Below are 24,708 nucleotides of genomic sequence, written 5' to 3'. Positions count from 1 at the left end.
GCGCCATAAAAGGGTATTTTGTTTTCATAGGCTTTAATTGATATTGCCAATTAACAGTAGACCCCACCTTTGAATCCATTACTTACTTCCATTCAGCTGCCATTGAAACCCATTTAAGAGAACTAGTGAAGGCTGAACCTTATGCATATCTTGAAAAAATTTTTACTGCTTCTAGTTTGATAACATGAAACGATTCTTTAGGATTTCCCAAAAGTACCCGTTGTTTGTTAGAAAATTGTATAGATGGCAGCACAAGTATAAATATCGACGTTGTTCCTGTTTTTCAAGAACTACTCTGAGAAAATATTAGGGAAGGGCTGAAAGTGTTAAAAAAGACATTTTCTGATTTTCGGTTTTTTTCAGAAAATGAAATTAAGCTTTTCTTAGAAATGCAAATGTTGCAAACATCTATTTTTCAGCCCTTGTTTTGAATTAAAAATTTTTAGTCAGAATTCATAAAGCATCAGTATGGTAGAACAGTGGCGTAGCTAGAGCTTTTGCCTCCCTGGACGGTTCCTGAATTTAATGCCTAGGGCACTAAATTTGTCGCCCCTCTTGTTATATAAACAAATAACTAAAAAAATGTCAAAGGGACATATAAGAAAATAAATTAAAACTCTACTTCCATATTTGTAGGAAAATTTCATTCCAAACTTTTAAATTTATATTAAATGAATATCGTCGGCAACGCGCTCTACCGGCGAAATACTCAATTCAATGCACGCGAGCTGCAGAAGTGAGATGTGATTGAACTCACGCTCTGAAGTTTTAAAACAATTTAATGTAATTCCTTTTACAGTTTTATCGTTTTCCTGTATGTTGTTGTTAAGTGTTAATAAAACGTCATTTAAAATTAACTCCTAATTGATTGATTGATTTCCTAAGGATATATTACATGGTATTACTTTTGATGTTTTTTGTTGCCATTACCATCGATGATATTGTAGAAGTCCACTTGATTGCTCTATTTGCAGTTATGTAGACGGTATAAAAAGACTTTTTTTAAATGCAATAAACATTTGTTTATTAATTATTTTTTAATTAAATATTTCTTAAATGATTTTTGTTAAGAAAGCTCTTCTTGCAACTAACAGGAGTTAAGCAGTTGTGAGGAAAGTTCGAAGAAGTACTAGAATACTAATTCAGAAGTCAAACAACAAAAATCAGCGTTAATTTTTTCAAAATTTTCGCAGGACTAGTTTTGATGGTTTTTACCGAACCACCATCCTCTATTTGGTAATTTTTAAAATTAGAAGTGCCGGAGCTCTATGTAAGGCCATCAAGCAATTTAAATAAAAATAAATAAAATGATAAAAAATTAATAGTTAAATTTAAATGGAGAATAAACTGATTAAAAAATTATTGATTTTAGTTAAATCAATGGCAAACAGTAAAATATTAAATTTAAATACAGCAGCTTGTCTGATTTGGGCTACGAATTGAATTACGACTCAAAAATTAAGAAATGCCAGAGCTTGTTTCCGAGCTCCGGCTGAATTTAAGCCCTCTTCAAAGCTAATGCTTACATGAGTCTTCCAAAATTTTGATAATTTTCTTAATCTTTTGATGAGAGGTAAGTCGAAATGAAATTTTATGTATCAGACGACAGAAAATTTTAAAATTTCGTTAGCTAATCATAATTAGTAATTTAATGTAAAATACAAAAATCAGGCTTTATTATTCCAATATGTATTATGAATTATAGAATGAAATACTACAATCTGTGATACCATGTATCATAACTAGCCAAGATGGATACATGTATCCATGTATTTGTCTTTGTTTTTAAGCGCTGGCAGTTTGAAATAGGCTGTCAGAAACTAAACGGACTGGATATACGCCGTTTCGTGGTTTTACTCACGGTATAGCATGACTATGGGCCAATTTCTCTTACAAACTCCTCCATGACGATATCCCACTTGAAAGGATGATAGTTCTGAAATACTTCACCGTCATGAAAAACCTAAAAGCTATACTGATTGAAAATATACTATTATGCAAGATATGCTGACAAATTTTAATGTCAACAGAAGTCTAAACAGAAGTGATGAACTTTAAGAATTTGGACAGGCATCTCGAAATGATTCTGACTAAATTACTTGTAGATGAAAGTTAAGAAGAATGGAATACTGGTGATCTGGTGAGGTGAACTTTCCTTTTTCTTAACATGGTTAGAACAGAAAGACAAGTAACTTCTTCTCATCTTATTCGCCGTATCACTGAACATGGACAATTTCTGAACTGCTTTTGCCTGTTTGAGTGATATATGTGTGTATGCTTGAAGCAGCACTCGGACTCCAGATATGAATTAACATGAATGCATCTTCATTAAGGAGATCTACTTAAAACGTCAAAGAAAGACTCAGTAATTTATGTATTCTTACGTAATGAACAATCAAATGCAGTACCATGCACATAAATTTAAATACGATTCTGTAATTATCAGAAAACTTCTATAATTGCTACCTGACCCATGCCCCAATTCCAGGTGGTGGTCTGGAGACAAATTTCCATTGGTCTCATAGGAAAAGCCTATATATACAGGATATACAGGATAGCTGTCTTTCCAATACAGCACAGTGAACACTAATATTTATAACTTGATGATTTGCAGCTGATAGAGAATGCAGTTAAAAATTCTCTCTGAAGGGGAGGCATAAAACTTTCAGATGATTATTCCATATGTACAATTCCTATTGCACATAACATCAGTACTTATAATTTTATAGAATTATTCATTTTTTGAAAATAATTATAGTTGATGTATTATAATTAGTTAATAATTTGTTTTATTAAATGGATTTAGTGTCTGCATTTATTCGAAAATCTCAATTTGTGCTTAATTCGCAAAAAAGTCATTAAAAAGAAAACAAGGTATTTTAATAACAGTCACCATCCCACATAAAACGAGAAATGGATCTTTGTTATAATATTAAGGGCTACATGACATATACGAGAAGAAATTTAAAAAAAAAAATGGCATAATGCAAACGTATAAAACTTACTTAATTGAACTTTAAAAAAGACTTAGGTTAACAAAAATTATACATAATTATGCATTTACAATTTAACTTATTTATCATACAGGAATTTATTTCAGGGTCTGAGATGTGAAAAAATACCTTTATCGCAAGACTGAATTTCTTCAGACAATCAGAAATTTTGTTTTAGATCTGTCTATCGTGCTTATGATGATCAAAAGACCGAAGTCCCGAGAAACTTTCACCTTCATCTGTATTTTTGGAATTCATAAAGCATTTCCTTCTTATTTTCTAATGAATAAATTTATTAGAAAATAAGAAGGGTATAAAAAAACAGATCTCTGCTGCTTTTGCTGTGGATCTTGAAGACACGTGTAAACAGTAGCAAGCAACGTGGGTAAATCGTTAATTCTCATGTGGGTCATTTCAAGTTGGAAAACTTCGTGGACATATGTTTGAAGATGACTCTATGGATGGTAGAAATGCCTAACTATTTTTTTCCTTTTAATCATGTACCATATATATTTTATGCAAATACATATAAATTCACAAAGAACAAATGTAAAACAATTGCCATTTGCATTTCAAAATATTTGAAGTTAAATTTTTTCACGAATTATATTTTCGATTCACCAATACACAAGATGCTCACTAATTTTTATGATGTTCTTTATGGAAGACAGATGTAATAAATGAAACTGAAACATTCCCCCCCCCCGCGCTTTGTTTCTACTTTGTGTTCTGATTTGTTTTATGAAGGCCTTCGTGAAGAAGACGGTCTCTGTAATAAGCGATAAGCAATTTATGCATCCTTTATCTCATTTGACAGAAAAATCTGATCCAACTGGGCATGCATTCATATGCAATAGACAGAAGAGCAATCGAATTTTACATTTTTCGCAAATGTTTGCAGATATTGGCTACAGAGCAGTATTAGGTGTAATTCGATACAGGGAGAATATGGAAAGAATAATGCATCTTTGCTATAATTAAAGTAACATCGTATCTAAAATGATGTTTCGGCACATGTTACATGCATACATAGAAGTGGAACTCTTTTAGGACGACACACAGATCTTTGCATATTGATAAATAAAAACACTTCCCAAAATTATAGAGGCGATATCCTGGACCTATGCGAAGGATTTTAATGCAGGTTAAACAGAAGGAACTTATTACATATTATAACATGATACTCTTACCTGCATCGAACTCGACTTGTGGTTCAACAACAACAACAACAACAACAAAAAAAAAAAAAAAAAAAAAAAAAATGGTTATACACATAACTACCAACTCAGTTTTTAGATTTAAGTTCAGAATGACCATGTTGTAGTATATTCTGTCCTCAAATAGTCAGCTTATACTCACAGAGAGCTATCTGTTTTAATAGAATAATCGAATTTACTTGTTACTGTGGTTTGACTGACGTCGTTATAAACAGCATGAATCATTACTACAAGTCCTAAAACTACAGTTATATGAGCTGAGTACACTCCGTATTAAAGTACTTTAATAAGGTATTTCTCCCACCTTCTTAGTATGCCTTCGTAGTGTAGTGGTCAGCACGCTGGGCGCGTATTCCAGAGGTCCGTGGTTCGATTCCTGGCGAAGGCTTTGGTCATTTTTCATCTCTCTGGCCTCGAAATAACCTAATGTCTCTACAGTGGCGCCAGAAATAAAAAGGGTGGTGGAAGATGATTCTCCTCAACCAGGATTTGGCGACTGGGTCAACTAAAATCTCCAGTCGCCTTTTAAAAGGGGGAGTATATAAGGTATTTCTACCGCCTTCTTAGCATGCCTTCGTGGTGTAGTGTAGTGGTCAACACGCCCGACGCGAATTCGAGAGGTCCGTGGTTCGAGTCCCGGCGAAGGCGTTGATCAAGTCTCTTGCTTCAAAAAAAAAAAAAAAAAAAAAAAAAAAAAAAAACCTAATGTCTTTACATTTTGTCCATTGAATTGTCTCCCTCATACTGGGTAAAAATTCTCTATAAGCTAACAAAGGATGTTTCTCGTGTAAAATATGCTAGGCTATTTTAAAATTCCTGCTACAATTCATATTCTTCCCAAATTTCCCCAATATTCTTTATGCACTTTTCCCTTTAGTACGACTTTCTGTCTTCCAACTTATGGAAACCAGCGTATTTTACAATCTAAATTTGAAAAAGAAATCCACTTACCACTTCTCTTGTTGACGGGGTACCATTTGTCGCCGAAGTTGTAGTTTCTGTATTTTGAACCGAGGCTGAGCTTTTTTGATCATGTGGCAGAATTTGCACTAGTTGGCTCTCTGAAGGCTGGATTGACCGCAGTGCTTTGGCACCTGGTTTGTGACGAATGCGTGTTCTGGCTACTTGATAAATACGCCAATACAAGATTAGTATGACCACCAGGGGCACATAAAAGGTAGAACATGTTGCGAAGATCTGATAGCCTGTATCTTGACTCACTAGGCATCTGAAGAGAGTGAAAGTACAGATGATCAGAATTCAAAGAATGTAATCAAACATCTATTAAATAGCAACAGATCATCTATTTCTTTCAGTGACAGTATAGATCATGGAGTTAAGAATGAAAAAGAAGTAGACATCGTGCTTCAAATAGAGAATCAAAATTAACTGCATACGTCAAATATTCCCTCCCCAAAGTGTTTTAGCAGACGACCTCAAGTCATCTGTTACAAAGAAGATGGTAGGAATGCTGACAATACATTTACGAAAAATTTAAGTTTTTAAAACAATTCAGAGTTCAATTATGTTTTGTTGTGCTGCTACTGAATATTCAAAGGGAGCTAATGCAACAAATACTATTGTTTCCATTAGATATGTTGTTTTAATGCATAAAATGATTAATACTTTTCTTCTCTTTCGAAATATTTCTGTTTCTTGTAAGTCCCTAAATGTAGTTGGTTTTTGTGTCAAAAATATGTATCTGTTGTTTGTTAAGGACGTAATAATTTCGGATGTAAAGATGGTGAGATTATTTAAACGTCGCATTTACACTTTCTGGCTCTGGCTTTTAATGATTTGAGGGTAACTCGTACATACACATACACACACACTTATATACATATGAAATTCATATGTATATAAGTGTATAAGCACACATACACTTATATACATATGAAAATTTAAGAAATTTTAAATATATAATTTTGAATTAATCATGTTGACAAGTAAGTAACATTAATAGTTTTGTTATTGAAATTATAAAAAAAGTACATTTTTGAAGCTAATATTAAACAAAATAAATTTCTTTGACGAAAGAGACTAATAGAAAATTGGATTTAACTGTTTGAGTTCTTTAACTTTCGATGAATGATATTTTTTAAAGTACTAAATCTTGAAAATCAGGTAAGTTTTGTGTTATTCTTTATATCACTACTTGTTGGTCTTCATAAACTACTGAATCTGAAGAAATATGTTTTAAATTTTATAAAAATAATGCTTTTTTTAACCCCAGGTTTGCTTCCTTTTATTAAGCTAGAATGAATTTCGAAAATTTTTATTTCCAGTCATTTATGAGAATTATTGTAGAACCATAAGTAACTTCGTTTTACATTCTCAATGTAAGGAAGTAAGTATAAGTTGTATATTAAGTAAACATTATTTGCATTTAGAAAACGTAAGTTATTTTAAATTTGTATCACTGAAAGTATTAAAGTTTAAAACCACAATTTCTCCTAATTGATTGATAAAGAGTTTTACACATTGCCAGTGTTTTAAAGCATCCTATAAACTAAAGATTTTCTATGGTGTTGTCTTTAGATTCAAAGCAATGATATATGACGTTTCAAAGTTACGTTAACGTCAATGTGACGTTATGAAGTAAATTTTATATTAATATTTTTGAATTTTATGGTGATTTAGGGTTACAACTGAATGCAAAATTTTCATTTGCTGCGCTAAATGCAACTCTTGAAATGACGCAACTGAAATTCGTATTGTGTTAAACACCGAAAGAATACTAACATAGAAAAATTAGTACTGTTCGTTAGGATTTTATGGCAGAAATTTATCAAGTATTACTTCATGACGTTCATTAAAGAAAATAATTAAACAAGCTTTATTTTATTTGCAAACTTCAATAGATACAATACTTCAATAGTATGAGCAAATAAAATAAATACACATTGTAGGTACTTTTAGATCATTGAATTTAAAATACTAATTTATTTTTGGTAATTTGAAAATAAAATATGTTATAAATATTGCCATTATGTTTTGAACGTTTATTAGTTGGAGTGCGCTTGAATACTGAATGTTATTTTTCCATAAATTTTTTATTCATTTATTAAATAATAAATTTACATATAAATAATTTTAAATGTAAATTGTAGGGTACCTAAATTTGCATCAAAATGTGAGTTTAAATCACATTTTGATTCATATTTAGGGGTTACAGCCGACAACATCGCAGCAAAAATGTCGCGGATTAAAACATCGCGGAGAAAACAGCGCAAGGCGAAAACGTAGAGGCACAAAACATTGAAGAAAATATCGCAGAGAGAAAACATTGCAGTGAAGAAAATATCGCAGAGAGAAAGCATTTCATCATGGTACAAAACATCGTGGTCGAAAATAAAGCAGTTCAAAAACTTCGCAGTTTAAAAACATCGGCATCGAAGATATCATGGTAAAAAATAAAGTACCTACAAATCATCACATGGCGATAACATCGCACACATGCGTTTTTGAAACCCCATACTGACATGTTATGTAACTGACTTCCGTTGTAACAAACAAATGGACATCCAAAAAATTGATTGAACGGTATATATGAAAATGTTAACCACACTTTAAGAATAAACGGAAGCAAAACAATGTATAATTTTCACTAAAACAATATTAGGTTAAAAATGGGAAAGAAAATAATTTGATCAATAACTAGGCAATTTTTATAGAGGTAACCTCATGCAGTTATTTATTTTCCTTTTCTAAGCATTTTTACTTTTATTTTTTATAAGAAATTATCATTAAAACCTTATAAAAAAGGTTAATTTATTAACGACATATGTTAATTAACTACGTAAATTTAAAATTCCATTATGTACTATAAATTGCATTAATTTTCTCCTCATTTTCAATTTTTAAATGCTTAAGTTTCCTTCTTACTTTTTTAGCAAAAAATTATTAATTCGTTCAAAAATATGAAATATACAAGCAAAAGAATCCCTCTTTCCGTCTTTCACTCCCAAATCGTTATACGAGCATGCATTTACAACTTTTAAAACCTGAAAACGCATGTATGCGATGGTAACGTCATGCGATGATTTGTAGGCACTTTATTTTTTACAACGATATTTTCGACGATGTTTTTAAACTGCGAAATTTTTTAACCGCATTATATTCAAACACGATATATTGTACTACGATGTTTTAGAACTGCGTTGTTTTTTTTTTTTGCTTTCTTTTCTCCCACGGTGTTTTGTATCACGAAGTTTTCGCCTTGCGTTGTTTTCTTCGCGACGTTTTCGTCCGCGATGTTTTTGCCGCGATGTTTTTTTCGGCAGACACCCATTTAGGTACACTACAATTTACATATTGGACTTTATTTAAGTAACATGGAGTAAAGCAGTTGCTCTGAAATTATTTATCCATGCCATTACTAAAAACTTAGAGATACATTATTATTTCTTGTTCTACTTATTACACGTCATTAATTTTTTTTAAAATTTATCGGAAAAGAATTTAGAAAAGCAGTTATACAATGGGAATTCAAATTGCTTAAAAAGTGTTGGTTTTAATGAAGTGTTTAAAGCTCTGGAAATCGCGTAGATTTACATGAAAACAGCAATCTAATTTGAATGCTTGAGAGAAGTAACAATAGAGCTTATTTCCCAGGTGCAAAAGAATTTCAGCTGATCAGGCCAGCCATTCCATATCTCTTCTTACCTCCACAGTATAAATAGTTATTGAAAAATACATTGCGTTTATAAGAGTTAAAAAATTAGCATATTTATTTGGAAGAAATCTAATTCCTGTACTTAATTAACTAGGTTTTGGGAAGGCCTTTGTATTTATTGTATGTCTGGTGTACGATGCACAAATCTATTTCAGTTTCTGGCTCTAAAGTATTTACCAACTCGTCGGAATTTGCAAACTATTTCAGGACTTTAGATCATTTTGGAGTCCTCTGCTGTAAATTAACAATATTTACTTACCTGTTTTAGAAGGAAATTCCAAAGCGGAATTGATCCAATTTTTTTTATTTAAAACATTTACAAAAATTTTAAAATTTTCATACTTACTGTATCTTTTTTTATCAGTTTGAGTTACACCAAATTTTAAGATCTGAACTTTCAAATGTATTTATCAAATGAAAAATAATATTCAGATATATACATCAATAAAAACCATTGAACTTATTCTTTAACTTTTCGCAGAGAGAACTTCTAAGCACTAAAGAACATTAATTTTTGAAATTGATAATCACATTTTGTTTGAAATTTAGCGGTGAATACCCTTCAGTATATGATATTTCGTAGTTTACGTTAAACATCTAGCTAGACTTAAGTATTTAAGAATGTGATGAGTTTATTTGAAATCATGCAATACACTGCTTCCGAAAATTCATGCAGCAAGAGAGAAACTTACCTGTATTTTGGATGTTTTGCTAAAAATATCGTATTAAGGAAAAGTGCATTTTGATTCGAAAAGTTCCTATGATGAAGCTTTTTTGAAGAAAAAATGTCTGTAAAGGATTAACTTGATAATTTTCGGGTAATGCGTCTGATAGAAATATCTACAGTTTATGGAAAGCATTTTAATTATGTTTTAAAATTTTTGAAATATGAAATATGATAAAAGCACACGAATTGTTGCACTATAGTGCGCTTTAATTTTTTCTCTGTACTGAATTAATTTTAGAATGAAATCTGTGATCTAGGATTTATAAAATAAGTCAAAAATGCATTACTTAGCTAACTCCCAATTAACAGTGGATAGATTAACCTGGCCTTTTCTAAAAAGAGAATAAGTTTATTTATTGCAGAAACATGGGAAATTACATTTACAGGCTATCCGAATAAAGAAAAATTTATAATAATATGAATGAGGTAACAGCAATGAAAGCAGATAATGTCACAGTGTTTAAGAATTGTTTTTATAATAATCTTAATTTAATTGTACATAATCTGAAATATATAAATATTCTTAAATTATCCATTAAAAATAAATTTCTAAATCTCAAAAAATGAACTAAGTGCATAGTTATTAATCTTCTGTTCTCACTGAATCCTATCAAGATATAAGTGTAATCAATATGAACAAAAGCAAAGTGTTTCCTGTTTTGAAGTGTATTCTTGTTTCGAATGCTGATTTAATTTATGCAACCAAATGTATTTATTTCTCAAATTAAACTGATTACAAGTACAGGTAAACTGCTAATTTACTGAACTGATTATATACGTATTTTTAAAATTGTATTGGATTAACTGTGGATCCCCGGTATTAACCAGGCTAATCGGGAATCTACTGTACTTATAAAGCCATCAGAAGAAAAGGAATGTAATATTCTTAAAATGTAAATATCTGTGTTTCGAATGGAATTAGAATCTAGGATTTTGGATCAGGAACGTTGGCTTTGTATTACCAAAGCTGACAGCCAGCTTATGCTGATTTGTTTTTGTAATGTGATATGACTATTTGATTCTATATGGTTAGGGACTTACCGTAGTCTTCTTAAAGGCCTCCATCCCGTTTAATTTATATTGGAATTGGCTGCGTGCAAAATCAGTGGAAGAAACTGTCGATATCCCGAGGGTTCTGAATTTATTCCTGTGTCTCTGTAAGATCTAAGACATGGGATTCTCCCTGTTTCGCGGACCTGTGCACTATGGTTAAGTTAAGGAAACTAATTTACAGCATTACATAATTTTCGTTTAGAGTATGATCTGACTGTTTCTGCTTGCTAAGCATCTGACTATTATTCTACCGGCTATACTTGACAAAACAAGTAAGGAATATTATAAAGCAACTCTTATGGCAAAGTGAGGAAAAATATTGATTTGAATCAAAGCGATATTGAACTTAAGCTATGCTTAAATTGAAAAATCAAGTAACTTTACACTATATGCATATGTCTGTTTTTTTTTGGGGGGGGGGAGTAATTTAACTTGATGCCCCTGCAGTTACATTAATTATTAGTTAATTTCTACATCCTTCTTTAGCGAGTTTAGATTAAGAATGACGTTACCAAATTTCTTAGAGGAGGAACGTAGTATCGTTTTATTACTATTGGTTAATTAAAAGTTTCGATTTCATTATAATTTGCGAGTGGACGGGAAAGACTTTATTTCCAGTTTTACCGCTATGTACGTACATGCTTCAGCGACGTTAGCTAAAAATCATAAGACAGGGAATTATTTTGAAATAAGGCATTTTAAAGAAATTACGAGCATCTTACTATTTTTAGACTACAAAAAGGAAATAACAACATTAAAAAAAATTAAGGAGCTATCCCTAAATGAAATTATAATTTTATCTTGATTATTCTCTTTTCAAAAAGAAAAAAGGGTTGGGATAGAAATCTATATGTAAAGCTTTAAATATTTGAAAAAATATATTTGCAGCAGCAGATAACGAGTGCGCCTCTTACTCCAATTAATTATGGATGTTTACTTCAAAAAGAGTACGCCCAAAATAAAGAATTCTATTAATCGGCTTCTTAGCCATCCAGCTCCAATCACCGTCAGCTTCTAAACCAGACTAAAAAATTTCATCAAATTGTTGTGTAGCAAATTCACTTTATCAGGTTCAATGTTTCTTCTAACCTTCTTCGGAAACATACAATGACCTGACTAGAACAGAGAGCTTACTAAAGCTATGTTCACTAGTTGTAGTAAGTAGACAGGATACAGACGAAGGGTATACAAAACCCTTTATTTTTTTCTTTATATACAATGACTTCCGTACTTCGGAATACAATGACCCTCCACTCGGGGTCTAACTTAAAAGATATCAAAATAAAACTAAAATCTAATTTAACTTTAGAATAAGATTGGCCTTATAATAACAGGAAGCGTATGTAGCACAGAGACTGTGAACACTACAATACGTTTAATTTATCAAGAGGATTAAAACCTCTGGCCTGGAAGGCAAAGTAGCAACTGCGTAACTTCTAAGGTAAGCGGCCTGCTTCGAACTCACGGCTTCCTCTCTTTTGCTTGGCAAAAAGGCCACACTTAAATACTTGGCGTTCGCCAGACAACTTTGCATAAACTCCTTCACGCTTATAATTCTGGCCGGAAGTAGAAAATAAGAAGTGATAGTAAAGATTTAAAATAAAATAAACGTTAGTAAAACTTAAGATCCTTACAACTTAATTATTTAAATTACAACTTATTAAAAATTAATTTATTAATATTCTAAATTTATGCTACACAATGTGTATTTTATTTAATATCTGTACTGATTTGTTTAATTTTTAATTGGGTTTTTGTACGAAAGATTTGGTGTATTCTTCTCCCTCGTTACTTGTAAACGCGCTGAAACACACAATGGAATCGGGTGCTTTTCATCATATATAATTTGATTGCACTTTGATCAGTATTAAGTTGAATTTTTGTAGAAGATTTTCAATATTATTTTTGATGATTTAGAAATATTCTCTTGATAAATAAATGTCATGCTATTCTTGAAATAACAATTGTATGTTGTATTTAGTCACTGCTCATGATCATCACCAGTTATCAACACGAGGTTAATCCGGTAATTTTAAATCACAACGCAATGTTTTAGTTAGGTTAGGTTTTTTAGGTAAATTTAATTTGTGTGTGGTGTCCCTTGAAAGGCGCCATAACAGCATTTATGTACAGATGATTGTCATAATTACCCGTAGGTTAAACATATTGTATGATTTCTTATTGAAAACAGCGTCAAATGACTTCTATTTTCTGTAATTTTTAAATTATTTACAAATATAAACTTTAGTATTATTTAATTATTTAAAAAAAGGGATCTCAGTACCTAAATTGCGATACAACATAAAATAAGTTAAACAGAGCTCATTAATTCAGTACTGGTCGAGTGGTCAATGTAACTCGAGTTACATGACGACTGACATCAGTCGTCATGTAACTCGACCTTGGATCTCAGTGAATGAGCTTCTTATATGGACCTTTCATAGTTTGGCCCGTGTGTAACTTAAATACGAGTTACGTCTCTGAAAACGTCATTCACGAAAGCATCCCCCCCAAATGCAAATAACTATTTGTGTTTTGTTGCGTAAAATTAATCTATAAGGTATTTCTCCCGCCTTCTTAGCATACCTTCGTGGTGTAATGGTCAGCACGCTCGGCGCGTATTAGAGAGGTCCGAGGTTCGAGTAACGGCGAGGGCATTGCACATGTTTAACGGCTCTTGCTTCCAAAAAATCCTAATGTCTCTACAGTGGCGCCTGAACTCGAAAAGGTGGTGGATGATAATTCTCTACCACCAGGATTTGACGACTGGGTCACCTAATCCCACCTAATCCAAAGAAAATTTCATACATTAGCTTTACTGCGAACAAATTTACATAAAATTGAGGTGCCTATTTAAAAGTAAAGCACTGAAATGATATTTCTTTGAAATTAATTAAGATTGAAAATTACTTAAGGAATGATATTAATGAAAAAAACATAAAAAATTTCTCTCAAGAAGTGAAAAGGATTTAATATTTCTTTGGATCGCAGAACATCAGCTAAACAGGTTGCTGCTTCAGAAGTATAGCTTTAAGTATTGTCAATGAGTTTAAACAAAATTTTACAGAATTTTATTTCTTATATTCTGAAAATAAAGATAAATACATGTTACGTATGCTATATGACTTGAAATGGAGCTTTTATGTTTTCGATTGTATTTAAAATATTTTAACTCATTTGATTTCAAACGGTGAACAGGAAAATGGTATAAAATTCCGATATGGGGGAAAAAAGAAAGTCTTAAATTTGTCAAAGAAATTCTTTCTTTTAGAAACTTTGGTGTCTGTTAATCTCTTAAAGTTTGTCAAATCATGTGTAGTGGCACCATCTCTTGCGATTTGCTTAAACTATGTGTTAAAACATCATTCTTCAGTTCCGTCTACGCGAGCGAGTACATTGATACTAGTCAACAAAATCTTGTAACAGAAAAAATAAAGTTTTTATTTATGTATTTAAGGTCTGCCGATTTCAGATATGTACTCATAATTTGTTTTTTGTCATCCACAGGTTTGGACTAACGGCACTTGCTGACGAGAATGCTTCGTAAGAACAGGTGAATATTTAAACTTTAATTAAATATATATACTACGTACATTAAAATAAAAGTTACAAAAAATGTTTTTCTATCTTTGGTGGGTTTTCTTATTTTAGTTCCAGATTTTTCACTCTGCTTTTCGTTTTCAGTTAAATGTAGCCAGAAACCAAGCTGTGCATCTTTTACTGTCTTTCGTCATCTCTATCTGACTCAAGCCCATAATTATATATTTTTAAAATACAGTCTGGACTTTATTTGATTCCTTTTTTTTAAATCTGCTTTTTATCTGGCCTTTAAAAATTCATATCAAATTCTACGAAATTACTCGTATATTTACTCTTATACTAAAATTGCACTTTTTCTGTTTACCGTACCTTCCCATATGAGTTTTCGCCTTGCGGACAAAAAGACGAGTGCAAAACTACTGTCTACTTTGAATTTTTGTTTGAAAGAAATCTATGAAACTTCCAAGAAAAATATAAGATATTTGCAATGAATTAAAAATAGTTGTATTCTTGTTAAAATTTAATTAGAAGAGTACCAAAATTAAAAGTGTTTTAAAAATCATCTAAACGATGAAAATAGTAATAAGCTGATATACTTGCTCCAACACTGTAATTGAAAAACATACAGAAAGAACAATCAAGCTTATTCCTCCGAAACATACTTCTAATCTTTCTTAAAAAATATTATTAGTCAGGTTCTTGAATGGATTTTGTATTGTATTTAGATGCTTTGCATGATTAATAAAGAAATGTTCCCCACCCCAATACTTGAATTTTATTTACCTATACCTATTACATGCGCTCGGATATATTTTCAAAATCCTCCTACACATTTTATTTCCATACTAAAAATCAAATCGTATCGTTCCTTCTCTCTACCGATACCTTTACATGTTTAATTTATAGCGAACGCGGTCTGAAATCAAGGTGGAAACTACAAATAAGAGATTGAATTAAATGCTGGCCATTTTATTTTATTTAAAAATAAAAAATTACAGTCATAGTTTCAGAAGTCTGTCATAAAGTTTAATTCAAATTTCTTAAGCAATACTATATTAATATTTAGTTACAACCCCAAAAGTAAGTTGTATAACTAAACATATAAGCGAATGTTAAACCTGCAATCGAACCAGAAATATCAGATATTAATGGGCGGTTTGTCATTTTGGATAACTTTAAGAACAGGGACGAAGATTGCGGTACAGCGGAATACATTTGGTTAGAAAGGGAATAATGTAGTGAGGCGCATATTGTATCTACCATCTTTAAATAACAACTCAAAGAAAGCAAATGCTAATAGTAGGTAACATATTATTAGAAATATGAATGCATTGGGAAGATATAGATTGGAAAATTAGTATCATTAACTAAAGAAGGAATATTTTTGTTACTGTAAAATTGTTCAAAGACATCCATCTTACTAATGAAAGAAGTTTACGAGTAATTTTTTCAGATCGAAAGTCAAAATTATAATTAAATATCCAAAGCCGCCCTGATTGGTTAGAGCTCCTGAATGCTGTACTATTCTTTGGGCTCGGATTCAAAAATTAAACAAGGCACGGATATTTGTTAGTGTCTGTGCGGCATGAGGGCACTCAAAATACACGGGAAGTAGAAAGTCCCTTTGAGTGATTTGATGGTAAAGGAAGAGGGATGGAAGATCATTAAACCCCTGCTTCGGGCTTCCATCAAAATTGTTCTCCAATCGTTGATCAAAATTGAGACGGAGTTAGTCAAAGTCGTACTGTCACCTCTATGGTGGCCAAAGCATATGTCAGCGACAGACGGAATCGCTTTTCTTGTCAGAATTCCTGGATTTGTTTTCATCAGGTCAGGCAAGCAAGGTAAGCTACAAAACAAGTGTCTAAGTGTGATTAGCTGTCAGAACATTGTTTACTTCTTCTTTTCGAGGGTATAATTCACGTTTTCTCATGAGAAAATTCAACGCACTTTCAGTTTTGCCGATACTTATCAAATCACATTGATCTGATACACTAATATTCCACGATAACTAGAATCAGAGATGGGATCTTTAAGAATTGAAAAATGAATTCTACTAATAGGTGACAAAATGACATGAAAGTTGAATTTATGGTGAATCCGAGTCATTTTGTAACTGATTGCTAGATTAAATAGTTGCCGGAAAAATATAAAAAAAATACTAGAGCATTGTCGAATGTTTTTGTCTAAAATTACCCTTTGTCAGTTAAATATGCTGGCTGCTAAATGTCCGTGTACGTGTCGGCTAAATATCCTGTCGGCCATCAGCTGTCGGCTAAGTGTCATGCTTTAATTTACTGCAGTACATAACACCGATAACAGATATCATTAAACCCTGAAAATAATGTTCCGTTTATGTCTTCTGTATGAAATAATTTCGGGGAACAGCCATAGCTGTGTTTGCCGTTGCACCGTCCTGTTGGAACGAAAATGGGCCCCCACCAACAGTTTGGGCCACAATAATGCTGCCATACCCAATGAGCATTTATGACAGAGTCTGCATTAATTGAGGCTCTCACTGCCGAAATCTGGAACACACCGGCCACGATCTATGGTATACTAATTGATTGGTTCCTAGCTCTCTACGGATGTAGGTATTCTATATATGTGCATGCTCATTGTGGCAGGGTTGTCATCTCAAAACTATAGATAGTATACGCTCCCCTATAGAATACAGAAGATTCAGTGCACATTCTAGACAACATTAATTATGCATTTGTCTGAGAATACCTAATAAATTAATTCTCCAGGTAGGTAGGCGATTATTTATAGACTAGATTATTTGGATTATGTCAGAGCACGATAAAGACTTTTAAGGTTGTTAGTTATGTTACAGTATGTAAATAGGTGTCTTCCTTGAGACTACAGAATATAATTTTACATTGCATCAGTTCCCGAAATATACAGAATATTTATTCTATCTTTTGTTTGTAAAATATCAAGAGTAAAAGAATGTAATTCAAAGCTCCAAATACTTCGTCTACATCTCTTTTAGTAAATTTGATAAAAAGATAAAACACGTTAAACGCACCCTATTTGAATAGTATTCTGCAGTTGCTGTAATTTTAAGGAATTCCAATGAGTTTAATTCTCTTTTAAAATTAGAAAGAACAGTGCTTGAAAACTTGCGACAGCATTGAAAGTGTTTGTGGAAAACAATAATTATAAACCCATCTTTCAAATAGTGTGCTTATATCATGCCTCATTAACAAAATGAATTCTTGGTATAATGAATAAATTTTAAATGTCTTTGACATGCTCTGTTTTTCACTGTTTTATTATTGATAAATAAATACATTAGCATTTTTAATTATACAGTTGCCTGTCTGTATAAATGAATATTATTTTAGACCCACTGTCTTTTCTTTTAACTGATATGATACAAAATAGTCAATTTAAAATTAAAAATCTCTTAGTAGTGGTGTCTAAGGAGAGGGATACCTTCGTGAAGGATTTGCTAAGGAAACCTGGCTCACATTCATGTTGCACATTCTTGTCGCCGATTAAAAAGGCAAGTTTAATTCTCACAATCATATTTATCACCTTCTATTTTTTCAGCAAAGAGTCAGACAACAAGGTTGGGAAGAATTCATGCTGTGCTGTTTGATTTCTTTACTTTAACTCTTTTATGGTTTATAAGGCTAATTGTAATGGTGCAGAGTATTAGGGCCAGCATATAACAGTATTATTCCGCATTACGTAGTTGCAAACAGAGAAGAATTTATCAGATAACAAATAATGAATGAATTAAACTAAGCTAAATAAATGGTACTGTACATAAGTGGGAGAGAGTAAAATGTACAGCTCACTAGTTACCGCTATTGCTCTCTTTCGGAAGAGAGATAGAAAAATGGAGATAAAAAATGTCAGTCGCTTTGGATGTTACCTGGTCATTTGCATGATGATGAATTGAGCATTTTTACTCATTAAATTTTAATATATTTATAAACATTTTAGTAACATTCAAAGAAATGGGTGAAAGGAAATATCATAGTATGTGTCATAAGCCAAACAAAGCACATTAAGAAGAGAAATAAATGCAACATTTTATATACTGGACTATTTCTCTGAGCGTAAAATACTGATTAGATATGCTTCATAATTCATATAAATTATTGTTAATCAAATAAAAATTATTTTTAAAGCTTTTTAAAATGATTTCCGTTATTCATTTGAATTGCCGCAATGTACCTCCCTCACCTCACTCATAAGAAACCACGATCTTATCAATAATATAAAACCGAATTCTGTATTTAGTAATGGAAAAAAACATTATCCTGTATTGTTAGCTTTAGATGGTATAGACTAGTTACTGACAACTGAAACATGAATTTTTTCCTGAATATTATCATTTCACTGTTAAATATTATTTCAATACTTAGGTGCCGAAAGATAAAGTAAAATCTAAAAGTGCTGAAATATATTAAAGAATATAGCAAATAAAGAAATGAAACTTACTCTTTTAATTCTTCTATTCGGTAAAGAAAATTTTCATCTTTCCAGCCAAAGACAGGAGCAAGTGAAACCAGAAATCCAATCGCCCATACTAAGAATATCATGAAGCCGATCTTACGGCCGCTTCTTTGCCTGACATAGTCAACGCTGGTAACTGCCCAGAATCTATCTAAAGCAATAGCTACAAGGTGAAGGATGGATGCTGTACAACAGAGAACATCTCCTGATGTCCAGACTTCGCAGAGTTCTGGGCCAAGAATCCATTTTCGGTTATTAACCTCATTAAAAGCTCCCAAGGGCATGACCAGGCAAGCTACCATCAAATCAGCAACAGCCAAGGAAAGAACAAGATAATTGCCCTCTGTTTGGAGATTTCTTTCTAAGAAAACTGCAGCGATAACAAATACATTTCCTACAACTGTCGCTAAAATAATTAAGCCTAACAAAATGGTGAGGAGCAACATTTGTATAAGATTCATTTCGTGTAGTGGAGATGTCATGTTGGCGTAAATCCTGTTCGTAAAATTGTAAAGAGAGAAAGAATTATTGGTAGAATTATCATTAAGCCAATAAATTCCAGAAACATTCGTCGTATTTTGTAGTAAGTAAAGTGACTCATTTTGCCCGGCATCTTCTAGTTTTTCAACAAAACTCACCAGAATTTCTGAGGTATTAAAGAAATTTGAAGACTTTTCGGTGTTATTGGACATGAAAATCGTCAGGTTATGCATCAGATACTCTTTAAAAATTTCTCGCAGATATGAAAAATAATTTGAAAATCTTGTAAAATATTGTAAGCGATTGCTGTTCTGATCTACCTCTAAGTTCAGTGAAATTTCTATCTAAAGCCTGTGCAGAAGAAACTTCCACTTTCTGCTGTCTGTTTTAAATAAATAATTCAATCTCACTTCCAAAATCGCAGATTACTGAAAAACTATAAGCTTCTTTTAAATATTCTTTCGCCCTTTCTTCATGAAGGACACGTAATGATGAGCTTTGTAATTTTTTTGTTAATCCTTGGCTCCCTCCAGATGGCAGAAATGTCAAAAATGTCCGATATCTTACTTCTTGAGTGTTTGATCAGAAAGTCAGAAGAAAGCTAAAGTTGCAAATTTTGTCTCGATAACTTTAAACAATATTTCAGGATCGATGGACATCTGTAAAGAAAAAAAAGATAAGACAATTATTATTTCTTTAAATTAGAAATAAAATAAAACTAAAGAACAAATTAATTTTTATATATATGCCCAACCATAAAATTAAGGCCAAAATGAATTAACCAATAAACTCTTGTCAGTCATAAGTTTCAATAAAACAAACTTAAAGTGGGCAGAATACCGAAAGGTATCATCAGCTTATTTACTTTGTAAATTGAGTACCACTTTAATTAAAAAAATTAAATTAAACATAAATATATATGTTTAGGATTTTGCTTATAAAGCTTATTACTTAAGCGCTCAATATGTTTGAACTTTTGTGCTAGCCAAATGATTCAGAACGTGTCAAAAAACGCGATTATCATAAAAAGTTCAATAGAGGCGGTACACATTCACGAATTGTTAAAATTCAAATTCATGAAGTTTTTATACATATTCAACATGGGTACTATTTGTAACACTAATAACATGTAAAAGGTAATCAAGTTTCAATGATTTTCACACTAGAATGTCATTATTAGCTTTATGAATCTTAGGAAGTCAGTATTATTTTATGAAGGATAATTGTAATCTGAGCTAGGTTTGCAGTGTAAGCAACTACATGATGAGTGTTGCAACACTCATCATTGGTGAACCTTCTTAAAAAGAATCACAGGGTCTAGGTTAAGTCAGCGTTTCCGTTGGTCGTAGAAATAGACTTCTAATTACAAAAAGTTTTTAAATAACGTAAAGATTCATTTTCCCCATTTTTAAATAATAAAAAATAATTTTATATAAAATAAGAAATCTAACGTTCTGCCTATCCCTATACTTGAGAAAATTTTATTCTAGTTATAAAAATCTTACTCCAAATCAAAATATCCTACTCCTGTATAGCAAAAAGTGATCGAGATACCCGGTATTAAAATCTAGAACAATATTCAGAGGCGTACACAAATTGAAGAGAGACATGTTTACATTTGTACGTAACTAAAAATAAAATATTGTTTAAACAAGATTTCTAATGATATTCGACGAGAATTTCTATGCAGTTCATTGTGAAAAATACTCAGCAATAGAATGTTTTTCAAAAAAGAGATCTTATTCACTGAATCTTATAGAATTTGTCTTTTCGAAACATCAGCAGGCTTCAGTATGGGCATGTAGCCAACCCGTAATATTATTTGCATTAATTAAAAAATGAAAATATTTGTATTTTTAATGATTTTTTTGTACAATTACCAGATTATGATTATAAAATAATAAAACTTCATGAGAATATTAATTATGCATTTTTAGACTTTGAAAACTTGTAAATTATTTGTGTGCAATTTCTTTCGGCATACCAAATATAATAAAATTATAAATTAAAGACACTAGTAAATCCCAAAACAGTATCACTGAATGGTCTTTAACGGGGAAAATCAAACAAGATTTATTCTAAATAATTTACTAACTGACGCCTCAGTGCAAATTGAATATGGTGTCAAAAATTGCAGATTTTAAAATTAATATCTAGGTCAAATTTGTCCTACAGAGGTGTTTCATGTCTTGTAAGGAGCAAAAACGTTTCCTAAATATAAGTATAGAGATAGGAAGAATGTAAAAAATTAGATTTCGTAATATTTGCAAAATTTTTTAAATTAAAAAATGCCAATGACGATTCGTTGACCTCCCAAGTGCAAATTAAAATTTGCCGCTCTTTTTAACAGAAATATAATATGTTTGATAATGATTTCGCTGCCCTTAAATTTGTCACTCACATGTTGTGCACTATCGCACCCCTCGCTAGGACAAGCTCTGAAAACTCAGAAACATGTTGTGTAGCGAATTTAATATAATTAAGTGATTCATAAAAATCAAAATTTTAATTTGTAATTATTCAAAATTTGAGCTATACAACAAGTTTGGTTATATTCTTTTTATTTGGCTTATTAATTCTAGTGTAATCTATTTCGGCTATTCGAGTTTACGCGAACTGCGTCTTCAATCTTGTACACTCAGACAATGGATATAGGTGAATTTTTTATGTAATAAACTCAGTTTTTCAGGTTAAAAATTAATTTGATTTCTTAGTATTTAATATCATTAGTTGCAGAAAAATTAGCTCTTTAATTTGACATAACTTTCGTTTTCCTAACTTTAATTGCATTTTAGTTATGAGCTTTAATTAATAGTTTTCTTCCGTTTTCTTTGTGATTTCTCCTTTGGGGGGGGGAAGTGCCCTTTTCCGGTAAAATAGTCGCTTTTTCGAGTTTCAGCGTTCCTTCGTTGGGACTGCTTACAGGGTTGTTGAAATTCCAAGTTTTCTCCCTTTACTAGGCGGGGTTATTTGGCGACGGCTTAGCGACTTAGAATTTCCGCTGGGGTTTCAAAGTGGTGGCTTTGGCGAGGTTGCTAACATGAAGGAATGCTGTAGTTGCAACTGGGTTAACTATTGGCGAGGAGTGAGTTGTGCCAAGTTGGCAGTCCGGCGTTCTCCCTTTTAACGGGTTGTTTTGTGGGACGAGGACACTTTTTGACTTTTTTTTCGCTTATCACACTTTTGAGCCGCGAATTAAGATGTTCTCAGGGGATTAGAGGCGCGTGCTCTGCGAGCCGGCAAAAAGGAAGAAATGGCGGAGTTACTCCTGCGTGATCTACGGGGCTCTTGCCCTCGAAAGAAAAATGCTACAAATTAATTTCATCAGCCCTATTTTCATCTGCATAATTTTTTTACCCCTGCGTTTACTATCCATAAGTTTCAAATGTTCTATCTGCTCTGAATACCCACATGAAATAGTTTAACAACGGCTTATGTCCAACACTCAGTGATCTTCAGACTAAACCAAAATCTCGTCAAAACTGATGACCTGTTGCAGAGCCATCTTCAAGGATGCTATTGCTGAAAATTATCGATAACCTGCTCCAGTCCTAGTCCTTAAGGAGTCAAGAATTCTTCCAACTAAAATTTCTTCAAGCGAGGTCAATGCTGGTGACGCTTCTACTTCAAGAAATTCAATGACAATAGTTTTCATGGAACTTTTCTACAATCCATCTGGATTTTAAGTTGTGACCTGTTAAATTAAGAAATTCTTCTTTGACCACCTCACCAACCAGGCCTCCTAGAAGCGACAACTAAGTGATTTTATTTTTTTTCTCAATAGTTAATGGTTGATTTATTTTATTATACACTATTTCTTCTGTACTTAAGAAGTTTTTTTTCTTGTTATAGATAACCTAATTAGAATGGCTAGGGAAATATATTATTAGTTAAATAATTTAATTAAAGCAGTAAAAAAACTTTTTTTATCGTTAAGATTTTTTATATCAGGTGCAATTAATTGGGTTTCATTACTACGCTGTTGGAATAAGTTGTCTGTTAAGATGTAAAGCCTGATTTTATTTTTAAATATTTTACCCGGTTTATTCTCTCATCTCAAGACTCAAAAATTAAAATGTTCAATAAGAAATTTGTATCATTCCGGTTTATTTTCTCATCTCAAAACTCAAAAATTAAAATGTGCAATAAGAAATTAGAATAATTTTGTTTATGTAACTAAGTTCATAAATGCTTATTCTGTGTGGAATGCTCTTGCAAAGTGTAAATTGTTAAATATTATTTTCTTTTTTTTCTCCCCGGGGAGGGTATGTTATTCTATCATACAATGTAAATGATTATGCTTACCAGTATGAATTCAATATAATGTTTGATATTGCAGAATGTTTTGAAGGAAAATTGTGAGTTTATTTTGTTAAAGTATACCTTTTATTTTATTCAATTATTTCTCCCTAACTGGTTAAAAATTTTCTAAAATATAAATTGCTTAAGAGTTAAATAAATAATCATTTCTACTGGATCAGTCAATGGTATGCTTATTTGTGCTCATGTCTTTCACCAGTCCACTACTTAGTTTTATTTCAGGGTTAATCCTGTTAATACACAACGCAAAAACGATTTTTTTTGGATTAGGTTATAGGTCAAGTAGATAGGAAAATCTTGTGTGTTACTGTGTCTCCTTAAAAGGCACATAACAAACACGAATTATTTAAAAAAAAATTCATAACTAGAAGTACTTATCTACGACAAATGGTTGTGAGAATAAAGGGCGGGTAATGACTTTGTAGACATGGTGTATAATTTTAACATTGAACTGAGAGAAAACTAAGAGAGGATATTATAAGGAATTAAAGGCATTCCTTCTACTTACCTAATGTAATAATGAACATATCAAATTGGCCAACTGGAAGATTTTGGGCTCGTTTCCTGGAGCAGAGCGGTTGGTATTTACAAAAGTTTTAGCCCCCCCCCATAACAAATATGTTTGACACTTCAACAATGATAGCAGAAAATTCTGAAAAATGAATGAGGCCCTCTGCATGAAACAAAACCTATGACTTTCAAGATTTTTTAGTTGGGTGTGCTGATAATACACCATAAAAACTGAGCAGAAATGCCTTGAATTACTTATGAGAAAAAGCTTAGTCAGGAGAAATGCCTTGGATTCTTTACACGATTAGTTTTGATTCAAAACTTAAAATCATGGTAACTGATATCGTTCAAAGGGCTTTTTTTAAAATTTTTGTTATATTTTGGAATTTATGAGATTTTTTTATTATATTGCACTCAAACTTATATACTACACACATGTCCATAAATTAAGGATAATTCGGAGTCACGCGGAAATCGAACTCTAAAATAAATATATCACCTGTAAAATCACTACACACATCTTCAAGAATCATATGCAAATTTCAGGAAGTAACCAGATGACACCGATGGTACGTCACAATGACGAGAGTGTAAGAGAGGGATATATAAGGAATACAAGCAAAGAAGTAAAATTGTTCGCAGGCGCTTTATAAGCATTTCAGTGCAATAACCGAATAGTTATGACACAAAGAACGTATTTGGATGATTTTTTACGTGGTA

At 31.9% G+C, this 24,708-nt stretch overlaps 1 protein-coding gene and 1 long non-coding RNA gene across 2 annotated transcripts in view; one reads left to right on the top strand and one right to left on the bottom strand.

The window, feature by feature from the left end:
• Nucleotides 1–19,391, bottom strand: part of LOC118199969 (5-hydroxytryptamine receptor-like) — a 63,308-nt gene extending 43,917 nt beyond the window's left edge. Inside the window, exons 1-2 of the mRNA XM_035371875.2 lie at nt 18,664–19,391; nt 5,162–5,438 (exon numbers count right to left, since the gene is read on the bottom strand). Coding sequence (XP_035227766.1) covers nt 5,162–5,438; nt 18,664–19,391 — 1,005 coding nt within the window. The remainder of the gene's footprint in view (nt 1–5,161; nt 5,439–18,663) is intronic.
• On the top strand, nt 14,163–23,635 carry LOC146993344 (uncharacterized). The gene is made up of 2 exons (XR_015038803.1): nt 14,163–14,218; nt 18,709–23,635. It is a non-coding gene; the product is annotated as an uncharacterized LOC146993344 (long non-coding RNA).
• Nucleotides 23,636–24,708: the final 1,073 nt, after the last annotated feature.

This window comes from Stegodyphus dumicola, chromosome X1 (assembly GCF_044657685.1).
Source record: "Stegodyphus dumicola isolate Sdum_Otavi_A_Nest chromosome X1, ASM4465768v1".
In the NCBI taxonomy this organism is placed as follows: domain Eukaryota; kingdom Metazoa; phylum Arthropoda; class Arachnida; order Araneae; family Eresidae; genus Stegodyphus; species Stegodyphus dumicola.
The sequence above is the reverse complement of the archived record's forward strand: the minus strand, read 5'-3'. Positions and strand labels throughout refer to the sequence as shown.